Consider the following 14,046-nt stretch of genomic DNA (forward strand, 5'->3'; position numbering starts at 1 on the left):
TTTGCCTGTTGGTGAGAGACATTTTTAGAGCGAAATTGGCTGCCTGTAAGTATAATTTGGGAATCTGGTTATTTCGCTAATTTGCACATGCTAAAGGTCTTTAATATTTACAAGATGGCTATGAGCTAGGCCAGCTAAATGAGAGTTAGGTGATGCTTTCATGATGAAAGCCACTACTGTTTTCTAATGGTATTATGCTTAAACCCTGGACATAATTGACAAGGAGAGTTTCATCCTATATATTCTTACATACTAGAAATCAAGAAGACACTGATATAGAACAGCAAGGATCACATTACATTGCAATCACCTCCTGGACATACAGAATGATGTATAATAGTGAGCCATATTTGATTAATATACAATTGTTACGAAAATGCAATTAATGATATCCACAGTTGTTTCATTCATATGAAGACCTTTTGAACTTAACAGAAATGTAATTTGTACTGTTTTGCCAATCATTGATAAATCTAATGAAACATTGCACACCGTGGCTAGTCTTAGATTATGTACCATCATTTTCCAGCCACCACTGTACCCATCACAATCATGGGGCAGGGCATGAAAAGGTACTTTTTAATTGAACATATCATCGGTATCGATTGTGAATGCATTTGTGTTTGTTGGTAAGTGGTAAAATGAATGACGCAAATAAAACAAGGTGTCCGATTCTGTATTGCATTAATTAGTACATTCATGGCCACTGAAATAACAAACATGTTTCATACATTTGAACAAGAAATCTAGTTCTTGACTCAATGCCCAGCTCCTATATTTATTATAGGATTATTTAATCCTGATTTTACCAATTTGTTGTCCATTTCATGTATGTTGTCATTGAAGGAGTCTGACTGTGACTTTCTTGTAAGCATAGAACACCCCCCAGGCTACAAATATTCCCATTTTACAGGTTTCCCCTGAAAGACAGGAGGGAATAAATATGGACACATTGCAACACATGTTCTGGCAGTGGGCCAGCAGCAGTCCCCACCCAACCTGTTTACCATATCCTGGTTTCCTAGGTGTGGGAGTCCTCTGAAGAATCTCATGGCATGCGATGGAAAACTCAATGTCCCTTATCATGAGCATGAATGGGGAATATCCACTGATCCCTGACACCTTAACAGCATAGTAGTAAAGCACAGATGGCCAAGCATACAGTACCTGGAACCTGGAACAATTAAAAGAGCTGCACTCCCACACATTATGAAGCAACACACATAGTGAGTGGGACGAGGGAAGGGTTTTTGTGATCTGGCAATATTCTATCTGGGGAATACCCAGTCTCAAAGGCCTCATGCCCATTGCTGTCTGATGGCATGGACCAGTGCTACATACTGTCAACTGACAGATAAGCAACCTAATTTTAAAAATACTAGCCAAAACCAATGACAATTGGACCAGTGGCCATGCACATATGTAATATGGCTCCAGCTACCTCCAACCTTTGATCAAATTCTCAGATTCCACCAAGACTAGGGTTGTGTGTGCTTGCATGTGTGGGTGTGCATATGTGTGTGTGGGTGTGCGTGTTTTCTTTTTTTGTGTGTATGCATGTATGTACACTCAGGTCCAGAATTATTGGTACCCCTGATGAATATGCACAAAAATTCTGTAAACAAAAAAAACTGTGAACAAAAAATAATCCAAAAGGGTTCCCAAACTTTTGCTCATTTACAAACAGTAAAATGTCATGGTTCTCGGCTCTAGTCTGATTAGTTTCCAGGCACTACCGTTTTGTGCCGCTAGACTTGCCGTTTATTTTTATACGTATGTTTGCCAATTTGGTGATTAGTTTCACTTTGGCTATCAGGTAATCAATACCCTCATGCTGACTCCTGATTCCAATTGTCTGCCATGTGAGGTCTGATCACCGATGAAGGTCAGCTGCTTGCCTTTATATTAAAGTCCCATGTCTTGTTCAATCAGGGCTTGTTTATAGAATCTCTCCCCACCTTCAAGCGCAAGCTGAAGACGCACCTCTTCAAGCAGCACCTCTCCCCATCCCTCCCTACCTCCCTGTGAACCTTAATTGTTGTCTCTGTGACTTGCTTTGTGTATCGGTATTTTTAGTTGGCTAGGTAAGCAGTGTTTGGATAGTTAACTTTGGTCACTTTTGCTCTTGTTTGTTTGTTTGTTTGTTTGTTCAAAAAAAAAAAAAAAAAAAAAAAAAAAATGGCCCTTGTCCTTATCTTTGTTGTACAGGTAGCAGTTGAAATTGTACTTACCTCTAGGGTCTTTCAGCGAACTTATCCCTGGTTATGGGTATGCACTTTGTTGTACGTCGCTCTGGATAAGAGCGTCTGCCAAATGCCAATAATGTAATGTAATGTTTGTTAGATTTCTTTTTTCAATCCCCATAGCACGTTGTTTTTATTTCTCATTTGTGCACTTTGTGAGCTGTGTGATTGAGGTTACCTGTTATGTCAAGGTTTATGGGAGCTGAACATGCAGCAACTCTTCGTCACCTTAGGGTACAGTCTGTCACACCTTCACCTTTTATTTTTCTGCACAAGTGTTAGACACAGGACAGTTGGAAGGCGGGATTCCTTTGGGAATTGAGACCCCGTTAGCAGCTTCCTTCTGTCTAGGTCAATTGTTAATGTTTTGAGTTTATTGCATCCCTTTTCTGCACGCTTGCTCTCATTGGCTGTTTGTCCGCATAGGTTATTTCCGCCTTTTTTTTTAAGTTACCTTTAGGAAGGAAGGAGCTTTAGGCTGAGTCAAAGTGGACCCAGGAACACTGAGGCCCTTTGGCAATTAATGCTGGCTCAGACCCCCAACAGCTTTGAGCTAGCATAAGGGACAAGTCAATATTCCCCCCATCCATATGTGAAAATTAGTCTTGGCTCTATTGTGTGCCTGTTTCCCGTAGTGTGCAGTTTCCAAGTTTGACAGCCACCTTACGCTTACTTTAGCATAACAAGGTGTTTCTTTTTGTCAGTTTCAAAACTCATTGTTTTTGTTTTTGTAAGAGTTATGTATGTTATTGTACGTATAGCACTAAGTCTCAATTCACCGCTGTCGGAGGTAACATCTGTAATGGCGAGTTTGCACACCTCTCATAGTTTGAGGATCTGTTGTAGATCCTCCTGGCGGATTGTGTGGTTGGGTTGCGTCCACATAAGCCTCATACCCGAGGGGCTCATGTTGTTTGTTTCCTTCTTAGTGTAGTTCTGTTTTATATATTACACTAAGGTTAACTACATGTGTTTTGGAGTTGATGCCCCTCTCGGTGGAGAGCGGTGCGAACCTCCGATAGCCCAGGGCTCTACGCAGGAGACCCTTGGTGCTACTCATGTTTTTAGCTTGCTTTCTCATAGGTCTTCTGCACAATCAGTTGAGTCTTGGTGAGCATTTGGTGATTATCTGTGGTTGCTGACTTTCCTAAAAGTCAAGCGGTCAAGTGATACGTTGTTGGAGTATTGCCCCTCTCAGATGAGGGCTTTTGCAAACTCACCGATAAGCTTGGGGTTCCGTGACTGAGGTTGAGTTTCCATGCTGTTTGTTATTTCCTCCATCAATTCAGATTAAACTTCTCAACCTTTTTTGATTGATCGTTTCATTGGTTGGCTAATTGCCGGCTGCAATTAGCCCTCTCCCTTAATTTTTATAAAATTTAAATCTTGCTTTTTAATGGTGTTGGTTATATTCCTGAGATTGTCTGTTAGTATATTCGTCTATTCTTGTAATTTATTCATATCTGGTCTTCTGTTTATTCATCCATTACAGTTCATGGCATTCGTCTTCCCCTGTTATGTCTGTATGTTTCTGAGCCGAAGTCACTCCCCTGTCTGCATGCTACACTATTCGGGTGGTTTCGGAATTTTCTGGGTTCCAACAATTCCTTCTCAGACTCGTTTGTTCTTACTTCCTGCTTTTTCTCTAGTTCATGTTGTAGATAGCATTAACTTACAAATAACAACTAACATAGATATTGTACAGTAATAATTACATTAACACACTGTCTGTCTAACTAATTAACTAACAGTCACTAGTTTTGGGTAGATTTAATCATGTTAACTAATATACTAACCTTATCTCCAGTTTCAATTCTGCTCTGTAACTCCGCCTCTCTATTCTATCACTGATGACTCGCTTTGATTCAGTAAAGTGTTCGCACATGCCTCCCGCTATCACTACGTTTCTTAACTCTGTGCAATTGTCTACTCCCTAATCTGGAGCCGTGTGTATTACATGTGGGTCTGTTTGTACTAGTCCGTGTTTTTGTTTTCCCCCTTGTTATTGTATTACTACCCATTCATGTTGCTCACCTGTTGTTTATTTGTTTAGCCCTCCTCTCTCCGGTGCCACGCCTAGTATGTCAATTCCCTTCATGCATATAAACCCCAGTCTCTGCTAGAACCTTTGTCAGAACGTTAATCATTTTCCAGTTGCCGATTTCTTGTAAGCCTGATTAATTGCGATTCCTGAAGACACCCCTTGCCTGAGTTTCAAGTTGCCTTAACCCTTTTATTTGCTTGCACATCTGATTATTTGGTTTTGATTTTCTTTTTCTGCTTTTGCCGACTTCGTTTTTGCCTAGCCCTTTTGTACCTCAGCCTTTTCTTTCCTGGATTTTTGACCCCTGCTTTTGTTATTCTTTTGCAACTCGATTTGGCATTGTATCTTCTGGTAACCTGGCTTTGACTTTGGACTGAATAAAAACAATATTTTTGCATGCTCCCTGGTCCACGCTTAGGTCCTCTGAATGGTACATCACAGTCTCATGTTTAGCTCTGTAACCATTCATTGACATTTAAACCAGGGGTGCCCAAGTCTTTGCTCCCCATTGTATTATTCCACGGTCAAAGTCAGATTTCTTCCCCATTCACACTTCCCCAGACACTTGGTCTGAAAAGCAGCTCAACTTCTTGACCATGTCTGCATGCTTTTATGCAGATAGTTGTTGCCACATCTAATAAAGTGGTCACCGAGTGTTTGTATATATATATATATATATATATATGTTTTTGTTATTTAAAAAAAAAAAATTATTGATGTGTGTGACAAATATTTCTGAAATATGTACTGTTACTACTGACTGAAACTCCTAGAGCGTTCTTGATCTAAGGGTGTTGTGTTAAGGGTAGGAGATTGTTATGGTTCTTGCCCATAGAACACTGAACGCATTAAAACCTTGAGGTCTGTTGTGCAGTGGGGGTTTGGTCCATTGTTTCCCAAAACAGTTCAGTTCATTGGCCACTTTGGGTGATGTATAGATTCACGAGGTGCATGCATCTCCCAGCCTGCCTCTATGGGTTAAGGGCAGTGCAGTATTGGAAACAGATGCAGGCACATCAGGGCCATAAAGCATGTCACTCTCCATTACTGTGATATTCACTCAGTGGATTACAGGCCAGTCTCAGGCTGCATTCTTTCTGCACTTTCACATGGCCCTGTGTGTAGCAGAGGAGGCTTGACTCACACTTTTAAGAGACACATGGATGGAAGGGTGGCTTCTGTGCTTTTACTCTAGTTTATTGAGGATAAAGTATTAGAAATACTTACATCCAATATCTGTCCTTCTGCTATAGTATGTCAGTCCAGAGATACAGAGTATCAGGCATTGCTGAGGGAAGCCTGTCATGAGTGACAGAAGGTAGGCAAGAGTAGATCTTTATCATGACATGTGGTGTATAGGAAAACTGAGTATTGAGGTCAATCAAGATACTGGGTCACACCTGTCACAGATACGTAGACCTTACCCCTCTGATTGGTGATCAGTTTCATAGAGACAGTTTGGTAAGAACTTGTGTCATCTCCAATATGCCAAGCAGACCTGAGTGAAATATGTGATTGTTTTGGATTAAAATATTTACCTGTGTTTGATTGATCTTGCCTGGAGCAATTGACCCAACCTAGAGGACCAGTAAAGCGTAGAAAACTATTTGAGTCCAAAACAATTTGACCCAGGTCTGATGCCAAGCCACTGCATTGCAGTTTGGTTAAGCTATAACCATGTGAACCATACAGAAGTGGACATGGTATGCAGCGATGGGCGGAAGAATAATGCTGCTCTGGGTTTGATTGGCATGTTTGCCGCTGTTCTCAGGAAGAGAAACGTAGGACTTTACACTGTTTTCACTGGACAGAGGGGAAACCGGCCAGGTCTGGGTCCACTGGCCTGAGGACAATATCTGTCTTACTGCTGTAGTCAGTTGGGACACTAGATACCCAGGCCTCAGCAAAACACAGGAGGAACTTCTGCAGGTGACACCCGATACCAACGATAACAGGGAATGGAGACATGGTGTGCAAACGACAAGGGCTTTCCAGAGGTAAGTACACCTGTGTCACCTTGAACCTCTTTCATGTCCTTCATTTCGATCTGTTTCTTTCCATTGTATCCACCACCTTTCAACCCAAGGCTTAATATGACCATTTATGGGAATGTGTTCAGATCAACTTGTTTGCCTTTAGTTTTTGTAGTTTATTTATTATATGATCAGTTATTTGTTCCAAATGCAATATATTTCTTGCTTAGAAGCATAGAGCTGCAAATAAATTTTTAAATAAATATTTGATTACTTCATGGAAGTAGGATTTTTGAGAGGCTGAGGATTCTTGAGAGGCTGGTTTCCCCCTATGGGGTTTAATTCTTGTTTCACAGCTCTCCCTTGTGGAGACATACAACTACTACAATACTGAGTTTATTCTATATAACTTATAACTCTATATAACTCTGTCTTCAGGATTGAGCTTTTTCTTAGTTCTTTTGTTTTAAAGGCATGAGCTTGATTTTACACAAATTATGTGTAAAATCCAATATCTGTCCAGTGACAGATTTGTGTAGATTGCAATCAACCAAACACTGTCGGTGAAACCTTCATTCCAATGGAGACAAGAAAATAGGCTGGAATGATTTTACAGCAACTGCAAAACTAATTTGAGAGAAAAGCATCCTGGGAGTGGAATGTTAAATTATCTTTTACAATTCATGGAAAATATGTAAATGAATGTAATGTTTGCATGGAAGATATGCATCATATGTCATGTCTTACATAACATCTAGTTGTTAATAATATTGTAATAATAGAAATAATTAATAATATGAAATGGCTCGTTTAACAGCAGGCAGCTTGGCAAAAAAGAAAAGCAAAGCAAAGATCACATATGATGTTTCATCTCACAGAAAGGCAACAATCCCAAACATGCACCAGCATTCTCTCTTAATGATGTTCCAAACTGTTGCTTTCGGTAAGTTGTTTTGTCTATGTCTCTGATGTTTTTTTGTTTTTCTTTCTTATTTCGCAGCCTCATAATGGCTCCTTGTCTTTCAATGGTAAAATCACTTTAAATGAAAAATAAAAGATGACTTTTCTGGACCTCATGTTGACAAACGCCTATGACAGACTCCAAAGGCAATCAAAAGCTAAGAATCTAGAAAATAAAGTGGGCTCCAGAATTATTGGTAAATATATGCACAAAAAAATGCTGTAAACGAAAATAATTATACAGTTATTGACATAAGCTTTATTTTCCAATATGTGTAAAGCAGTGTGCTCTATTAATGATTCAATGGAACCAACCAAAGTCTTACATTTTTCAAAGAAAAAAAAAAAAATCCCCCAAAAAACTGGTTCCACAATTATTGGCACCCCTGGTTAGAGAACATATTTGGAGGGATTTTTCAGAATCATTGATATCCTTGGGTTATCCCCCTCTTCAGTTCAGACCACAGGTTTTTCATGGGATTTAGATAAATCTGGAGATTGAGGTGGCCATTGCAGAACATGGTTGTTGTTCTTACTTCACCATTTCAGTGTGGATTTTGATGTATGTTTGGAGCTATTGTCCTGCTGGCTATGATCAAGTCTCAACTTCCTAGCAAAGGCAACCAGGTTTTTGGCCAGGGTTACCTGGTACTTTGTTGAATTCTTTGTGCCATTGGCAGCAAAACATCTGCAAATCGTCAATTACCAATCACTATATTTGACAGTAGGTATGAGGTGCTTCTCCTTGTATGCATTCCATTTTGCCACCAAACATGTCCATGGTGTGTATGGCCAAAACAATTTTGGTCTCATCTGGCCATAGCACTCTTTTCCAGTCATTATTCAAATAAGGATTGACAAACAAGATGCATGGTTTTGTTTATGGGAAGGGAAGGGTTTATTGTCTTTTTTTTTTTTTTTTTGACTAGCCGACCCCAAGACACAACCAATCTGCAATTTTTAAACTCCCATCCTTGGGTTACTTATGGCCTCCCTTGCCATCTTCCTTACTGCTTGTGGGGATAATATGCACTTGCATTCTCTTCCTGGCAAGTTTGCAACCATTCCATATGTTTTACGCTTTTTCGTTATTGCCCTTGCTGTCCACAGTGCTATGTTTATCCGTTTATGTATTTATTTATTTATTTATTTAAATTACCCTCTGTGTCTTCTGAATTGACAGTTCTTTGGCTTTTCCCAAGCTGATTCCCAAGGGATTTGCATGCTTCTTACCTCATTTTTATACTCTAGTGATACAGGAAGAAATGAAATGACACAATCTAATTCCTTTAGACTGAGATTAACTAAATTAAAGTAAATTGTATTGCTCTTTTAAATTTTATTTACAATAATTGTTAGGGTTGCCAATAATTCTGGCCCCTGTGGTTTTCAGAAAAAAATAGATTACTAGATAAAAAACATGAGAGTAAATGTATTTAAATAAAAGTACATCATTTTCCCAAAGTACATAGCCTACTGTATACTCAAATTATCAACATACTTTGATGCTGTCTGACATTTTAATAAGAAAATGTGTTTTCTGGCAAACCAAATGACATTACTGAAAAAGTTGCACCAAACTGCAAATTTCTGAACCATTGGTCAACATTTAACATATATATATATATTATCTTCCAGATTCATGCCAAGTTATATCTTTTAATGTCCACAGTGTTTGAGGGCTATGTAATGACTCAAACCAAATGTATCTTAAATAACTGGTCTGCCAACATCACAGCCCAGCATAATTATTGCACGAAATGCCACCCAAGTGCTTATCAAGATCAACCCAGTACATATTATGTCAATTTAGAAGAATCTACAGTTCCTATCAGATCAGAAGTTAACAGTAGTGAGATTACTTCTTTGAGACCACCTGTTTCAATAAAGGAATAATAATAATAATAATAATAATAATAATAATAATAATAATAATAATTTGTTACGTAGTATGCATACCAATCTATTGTTTGATAAATCTCTTTTCATTGTGTCATGCAGGATGCATCATCTGTCTCAGAAAATAAATGCAAGGAATTGCTGCTAGTTTGCTAAATCAAATAAAAATATATTATTTAACAGCCTTTTAGAGTGAATTCATTGGTTACATTTGCCGAGAATGCTTGGGGGCATATTTAAACCCAAGTCAACATATAAAAAGGCTACCTCTTGCTAAAGGAGGAAAAGATTAAATAACATGCTTGTGAAGAAAGTTCCTGCCCAATGAGCCCAGAATCCCATTGGTGAACAACTATTTCTATTGTACTTTCCATCCACATTTTACCTGAGGAACTCAATTCCAAGCTGGTTTATTGTCATAGTGTTTCATATTACCATGCAAAAGTGAAGGTGAATATGCCTCTTATCCATTATAGATGATCTAATAAAAAACCATGCTATATAATATTAGCTAGGCATGTAAGCACATCATTAGAAAAAATAAGATTTTTTACTTTTTAACCATATACAACCATATACAAACTGACCAAGATTTTTGATGAAAGCACTGTTAACAAGGCACAGTGTAATCACAGAGTTGGAACAATTAACATGGTCTTGTGTTTTTACATGGAATGCTATGGCTATATCCATATCTAACTGTATGTTTAAATTAATTTCATTGTGAACTTGTTGTGATTTGAACACCAGGTATGTGTTTTCTATAAGTTATTGGGTGCACTGTTGTTCTGTACTGTATGTATTGTGGAGGGTTAATTCAGTGAGATGTCTCCAGTATCTTTCCACTTTCACATTCACCTGGCAGATGATGCCTTCATATTTGAAACGATGTTTCATATCCTGATATTTACTCTTTGTTCTTGCGTAACATACATACTATGTTTTCCAATGTTTCTTTGTGTTCATTATTTATAAGAAGATTAGGATCTCATGTATGGGTGTATCATGTAATACATATTTATGTACCTTATAACAATATTCATATATTCTTTTTGAACATGTCACCTTGGAGTTATGTCTCTGTTGCTGACTGTAAATATGGAAAACATGAAAATATGTTGTGGAAAATATGCAAACATCATGTGGTCCATCAACATCAATGGGTGCCCAGTGTATTCATATAGTGTTAAAATCTTATTTTTTTAAATGGTCTCTTTTTACTTTTGGTTTTACAATAATTGACTTTTCTAAAAAATAGGCTTTATGGTACAATTTGATATTTTTATTGGAAATTTTTACATTCAAGTTTGGTCATGCAAGCAGCGAGTCTACATAAAAGTATTTTTCACCTTCACCAAACTTTCTGTGAATAATTATTCAGATTTCATAATGCAAAAGAACAAACCTGTAGCTTGTGCTTGTTCAGAAAGGTGGAGTGTTTGTTGAATATATCAATAAGTAAAATGTAACTCCGCCTTAAGCGTCTCCATGTTCCCCAAGTTCACACTTTAATGTATGTGGTCATAACACTGAACATCCAACAAGCAATGTTTTGTCATTACACATCAATGCCTATTTCCATAGAACCAGTTTCTGCAGGGAAAACTGTCCTGGTGTGCAAGAGTATAGTCAATCTGAATAAACCACACAACTCAAAGAAAAACGTTAAATATTTCATGTATGAACATTCATCTTGTCCTTTCTGACACCACCAAAAGCATATTTTTCACAGGCCACTTTTGGTTCATTAGCAAAGGCATCCTGCTCAAGACAAATGGAAATATTTGGATACCTGAAATAACATACTTGAAAACTTTTCATTGTATACAACATTTTTTGTAACAACACATTGTAGTCTGTAATTGATCAAATATCTTGCTTAAGGTTACCATTCATGGTCTGTGGTCATGTAGCCTTACTGAACAATGGTGGACTCCTTACAGCAAAATGGAAAGTGGCATGTGCGTCTGTTATCAATTTCCTGCATTCTGCAACCTTAATATTTCACTCTTTCTGACGACCCAGTTGATGTTATCAAGTAAATTATTCCATTGAATGATCTGTTGCTTTGCAATTAGTGCATTAAATGAGTGGTAGTAAACCAATAGACATTCATTGGTTACCCATGTAAATGAATTTTTTTTTTCAGTCAAGCCATAATCCTAGATACATTTTTCAGAGATGCAAGAGGTGGGGGTACTAAAGGTACATGTGACTATTTCGAGCTGGCCGTCGTGCCTCCGTCCGCACCTTGCATGCTCTTCATCCCCAGCAATTTGGACAGGGGATTCCTGTAGAATTGAACACAATATTGGTTTTATCTCTGCTGGTTTTGAGATATCGGGAGTACTTTTCTGTAAATCAATAGCAGCACTCTGTTCGATACAGAAGGGATGAAAGTTGGGTCGCGACGCATCATAATCCCATGTTTGTTGCACAGTGAAATCGGTAAATGATTTAGTCCTAGTGATAATCTGCTCATCGTCTTGTTTATCGTTTCGCAGGGATGCGTAACTGGTGGTGTTGCTTGCGGCGTAAGAAGGAGGTGTGCGTTGGCCGCTTACCCAGCCAACTTTACGCGCACGAGCTTCTCTGGCATTCCCAACAGACCGCTTCACCCTCTCGCAACCCTTAATCAGTAGGTTTTTCCGGCACAAGATGTAAACCCATGGATCCAAAATTGGGTTAAAGGAGGCGAACCGTATTGCCCTAAGATCGCCTCGATAGTCGGGTTTCCCTCCAGCGGAAATGTGGGCCGGACCATACAACTGGTTGACAAAAATCCGCACCTGAGAAAAAAGACAAAAAACAGCTTACATAATGTGTGCTGCAGTTACCTTTCAAGACCATACAACCTAATGCACTACCAGGCCATTATACATTTACTATATACATTACCATATCAAACACTATTATTTATTTTATACCTCCATATTTTTTGTACTTTGAACTTACCACTAAAGGGATTGAACAAACCAGAAACACGATGGTCATTAGTATTAACAGCCAAAACATCTGGAATTCTGCAGCTGAAGACACAGAAGGTAGCTTCGGAAACCTTCTTCCCGAACCGCCTTGACCGGAGATCTCCGCTCTCACTATCCTTGTTCTCTGGCTCATGAGCACCAAGGATCTGCAGACTGCGAGGTTGCACGCTACAGTCACTCCTATGAGTATCAACATGGATCCTCCGTATACAAAAGAGTAAGAGGCAGCTAGGGGTTCCGTCGCCCTCCAGTCTAAAAAACACCACGTACCCGGAAAGTGCTTAACGTGTTTCCCAAATCCGAAGCTTGGCATGATACACAGCACGATGTTAGCTAAATAAGTAGCAACAAGTGTTAATCGTGCCATCGTCCGATCTATGTGATGAGAGTAGAAGTACGCATGATTTATGGCGAGGTACCTCTCCACGGCCATGGCGCAAAGTATGGACATTCCAGCAGAACCAAAGAAGAGCATCGAAAATGAAAAAAAGTGACACAAAAGTTCTCCGCCCGGCCACTGTTTTGCAACATATGTCGCGATAACAACAGGACTGGTAAAACAGGTGCCCAGAAGGTCTGTGATTGCCATACCACAGACGAGTGTGTAAAACGTGGTCTCCTTTTGCTCCTTTTTAGAGATGCAGAGCACCACTATAGCGACAAGATTTCCCAGAACACCCACCGTAAACATCGTAGCAGAGATAATCACAGAGCGCGACTCCAGGCGAAGTGGCAAGGACGAGGTGGTATTAGCTGTGGGCGGTTGTTTGGAGTCCAGTTCAGACAAATTCAAATATGTATTCGAAAGATAAGTCTCCATGGTGCTTACTAATCCAAGTAAATTAATTGCCAAAACGCTGTGAGATACGTCTCACATGAAAAAAAAAACATTTTACAATTTAAGAGTATCTTGTTCATTTACATATATTATTCTTTTTAAAAAACAAAAAGGTTGGACCATACAAGTAATAGTTGGCAGTCAGTCCCGTAATAACAGTGTTACCTTCTTCTGTGTGAATGCCGCGTTTCCCTTGTTGCTCTGTGGTGTATTTCACCTCCGCGTCTAACCCAGGGATGTGGCTTCTGCTTTGAGCGCAATTTTTTTAAAGCCCTCTAATGGTTGCTGGTACCGATGTCAGAGGTCTAATAACTGACGCCACAAACCTACAGTCCCAAGAATAGCTTGATACATTACTGTGACTTTTACTTCATTGTGCTTTGTATGTTGATTAAATAAAGAAACTAATAGATATCTATTTGTGCACTATTTTGAGAAGGTGAATAATTTCTATATATGTATTTATTTATGTATTATTTACTTATGCACATTGGTGCATTCAAATAGTTATAGTTTGCTTATTGAATTGATGTCCATTTTATAGTCACAATGCTCTCAAAAATTATGATTTTATCTTAATACACTTGCTCATTTTTACTCAGTTTAGGTAATTGTAATCCAACATTTGTCCCTTGACCATGGTTCTGTCCCCCCATTCTGCCTCGTGACCACGATTTTTAGCTAGCTAGCTAAGCTACGTTACGTTGGGTCCAGTGGTATCCAAGTGGGCCTACCAGTTCTGTCCACTTCTGGTAAACATCTGACACAACTCCCTATTTGCCAGTCAGTATGAGGAGCTTCTCCCTGTATGCATTCCTCTTTTGTACCAAACATGTCAATGGTGTGTACAGTATGGGAAAAATTTTACATTTCGGTCTCATCTGACCATAGCATTCTCTTCTAGTTGTAATTCCAAAAAGATTTGGTAGACTCTAGGTGCTTGGTTTTGTTTGTTATGCTCAGTAAGGGCTGTCTTCATGTCAGCCTTCCAAAGAGTTTGTAGGTATGGAGGTGCAATTTTATGGTTCTTTTTGAGACACAGTGACCCCAAGATGCCACCAATCTCTACAATTCTTGGACTGTGATTATTGGGCTACTTATG

General features: G+C 38.9%; 1 protein-coding gene across 1 annotated transcript in view; it reads right to left on the minus strand.

Annotated features, from left to right (window-relative positions):
- LOC133126621 (prostaglandin E2 receptor EP4 subtype-like) overlaps window positions 1-12,926 on the minus strand; it is a 19,526-nt gene extending 6,600 nt beyond the window's left edge. The window contains exons 1-2 of the mRNA XM_061238963.1: window positions 12,075-12,926; window positions 11,470-11,908 (exon numbers count right to left, since the gene is read on the minus strand). Of these exons, the coding sequence (XP_061094947.1) occupies window positions 11,470-11,908; window positions 12,075-12,926 (1,291 nt within the window). The remainder of the gene's footprint in view (window positions 1-11,469; window positions 11,909-12,074) is intronic.
- Between the last annotated feature and the right edge of the window lie 1,120 nt (window positions 12,927-14,046).

The sequence above is a fragment of the Conger conger genome, chromosome 4 (assembly GCF_963514075.1).
Source record: "Conger conger chromosome 4, fConCon1.1, whole genome shotgun sequence".
Taxonomy (NCBI): domain Eukaryota; kingdom Metazoa; phylum Chordata; class Actinopteri; order Anguilliformes; family Congridae; genus Conger; species Conger conger.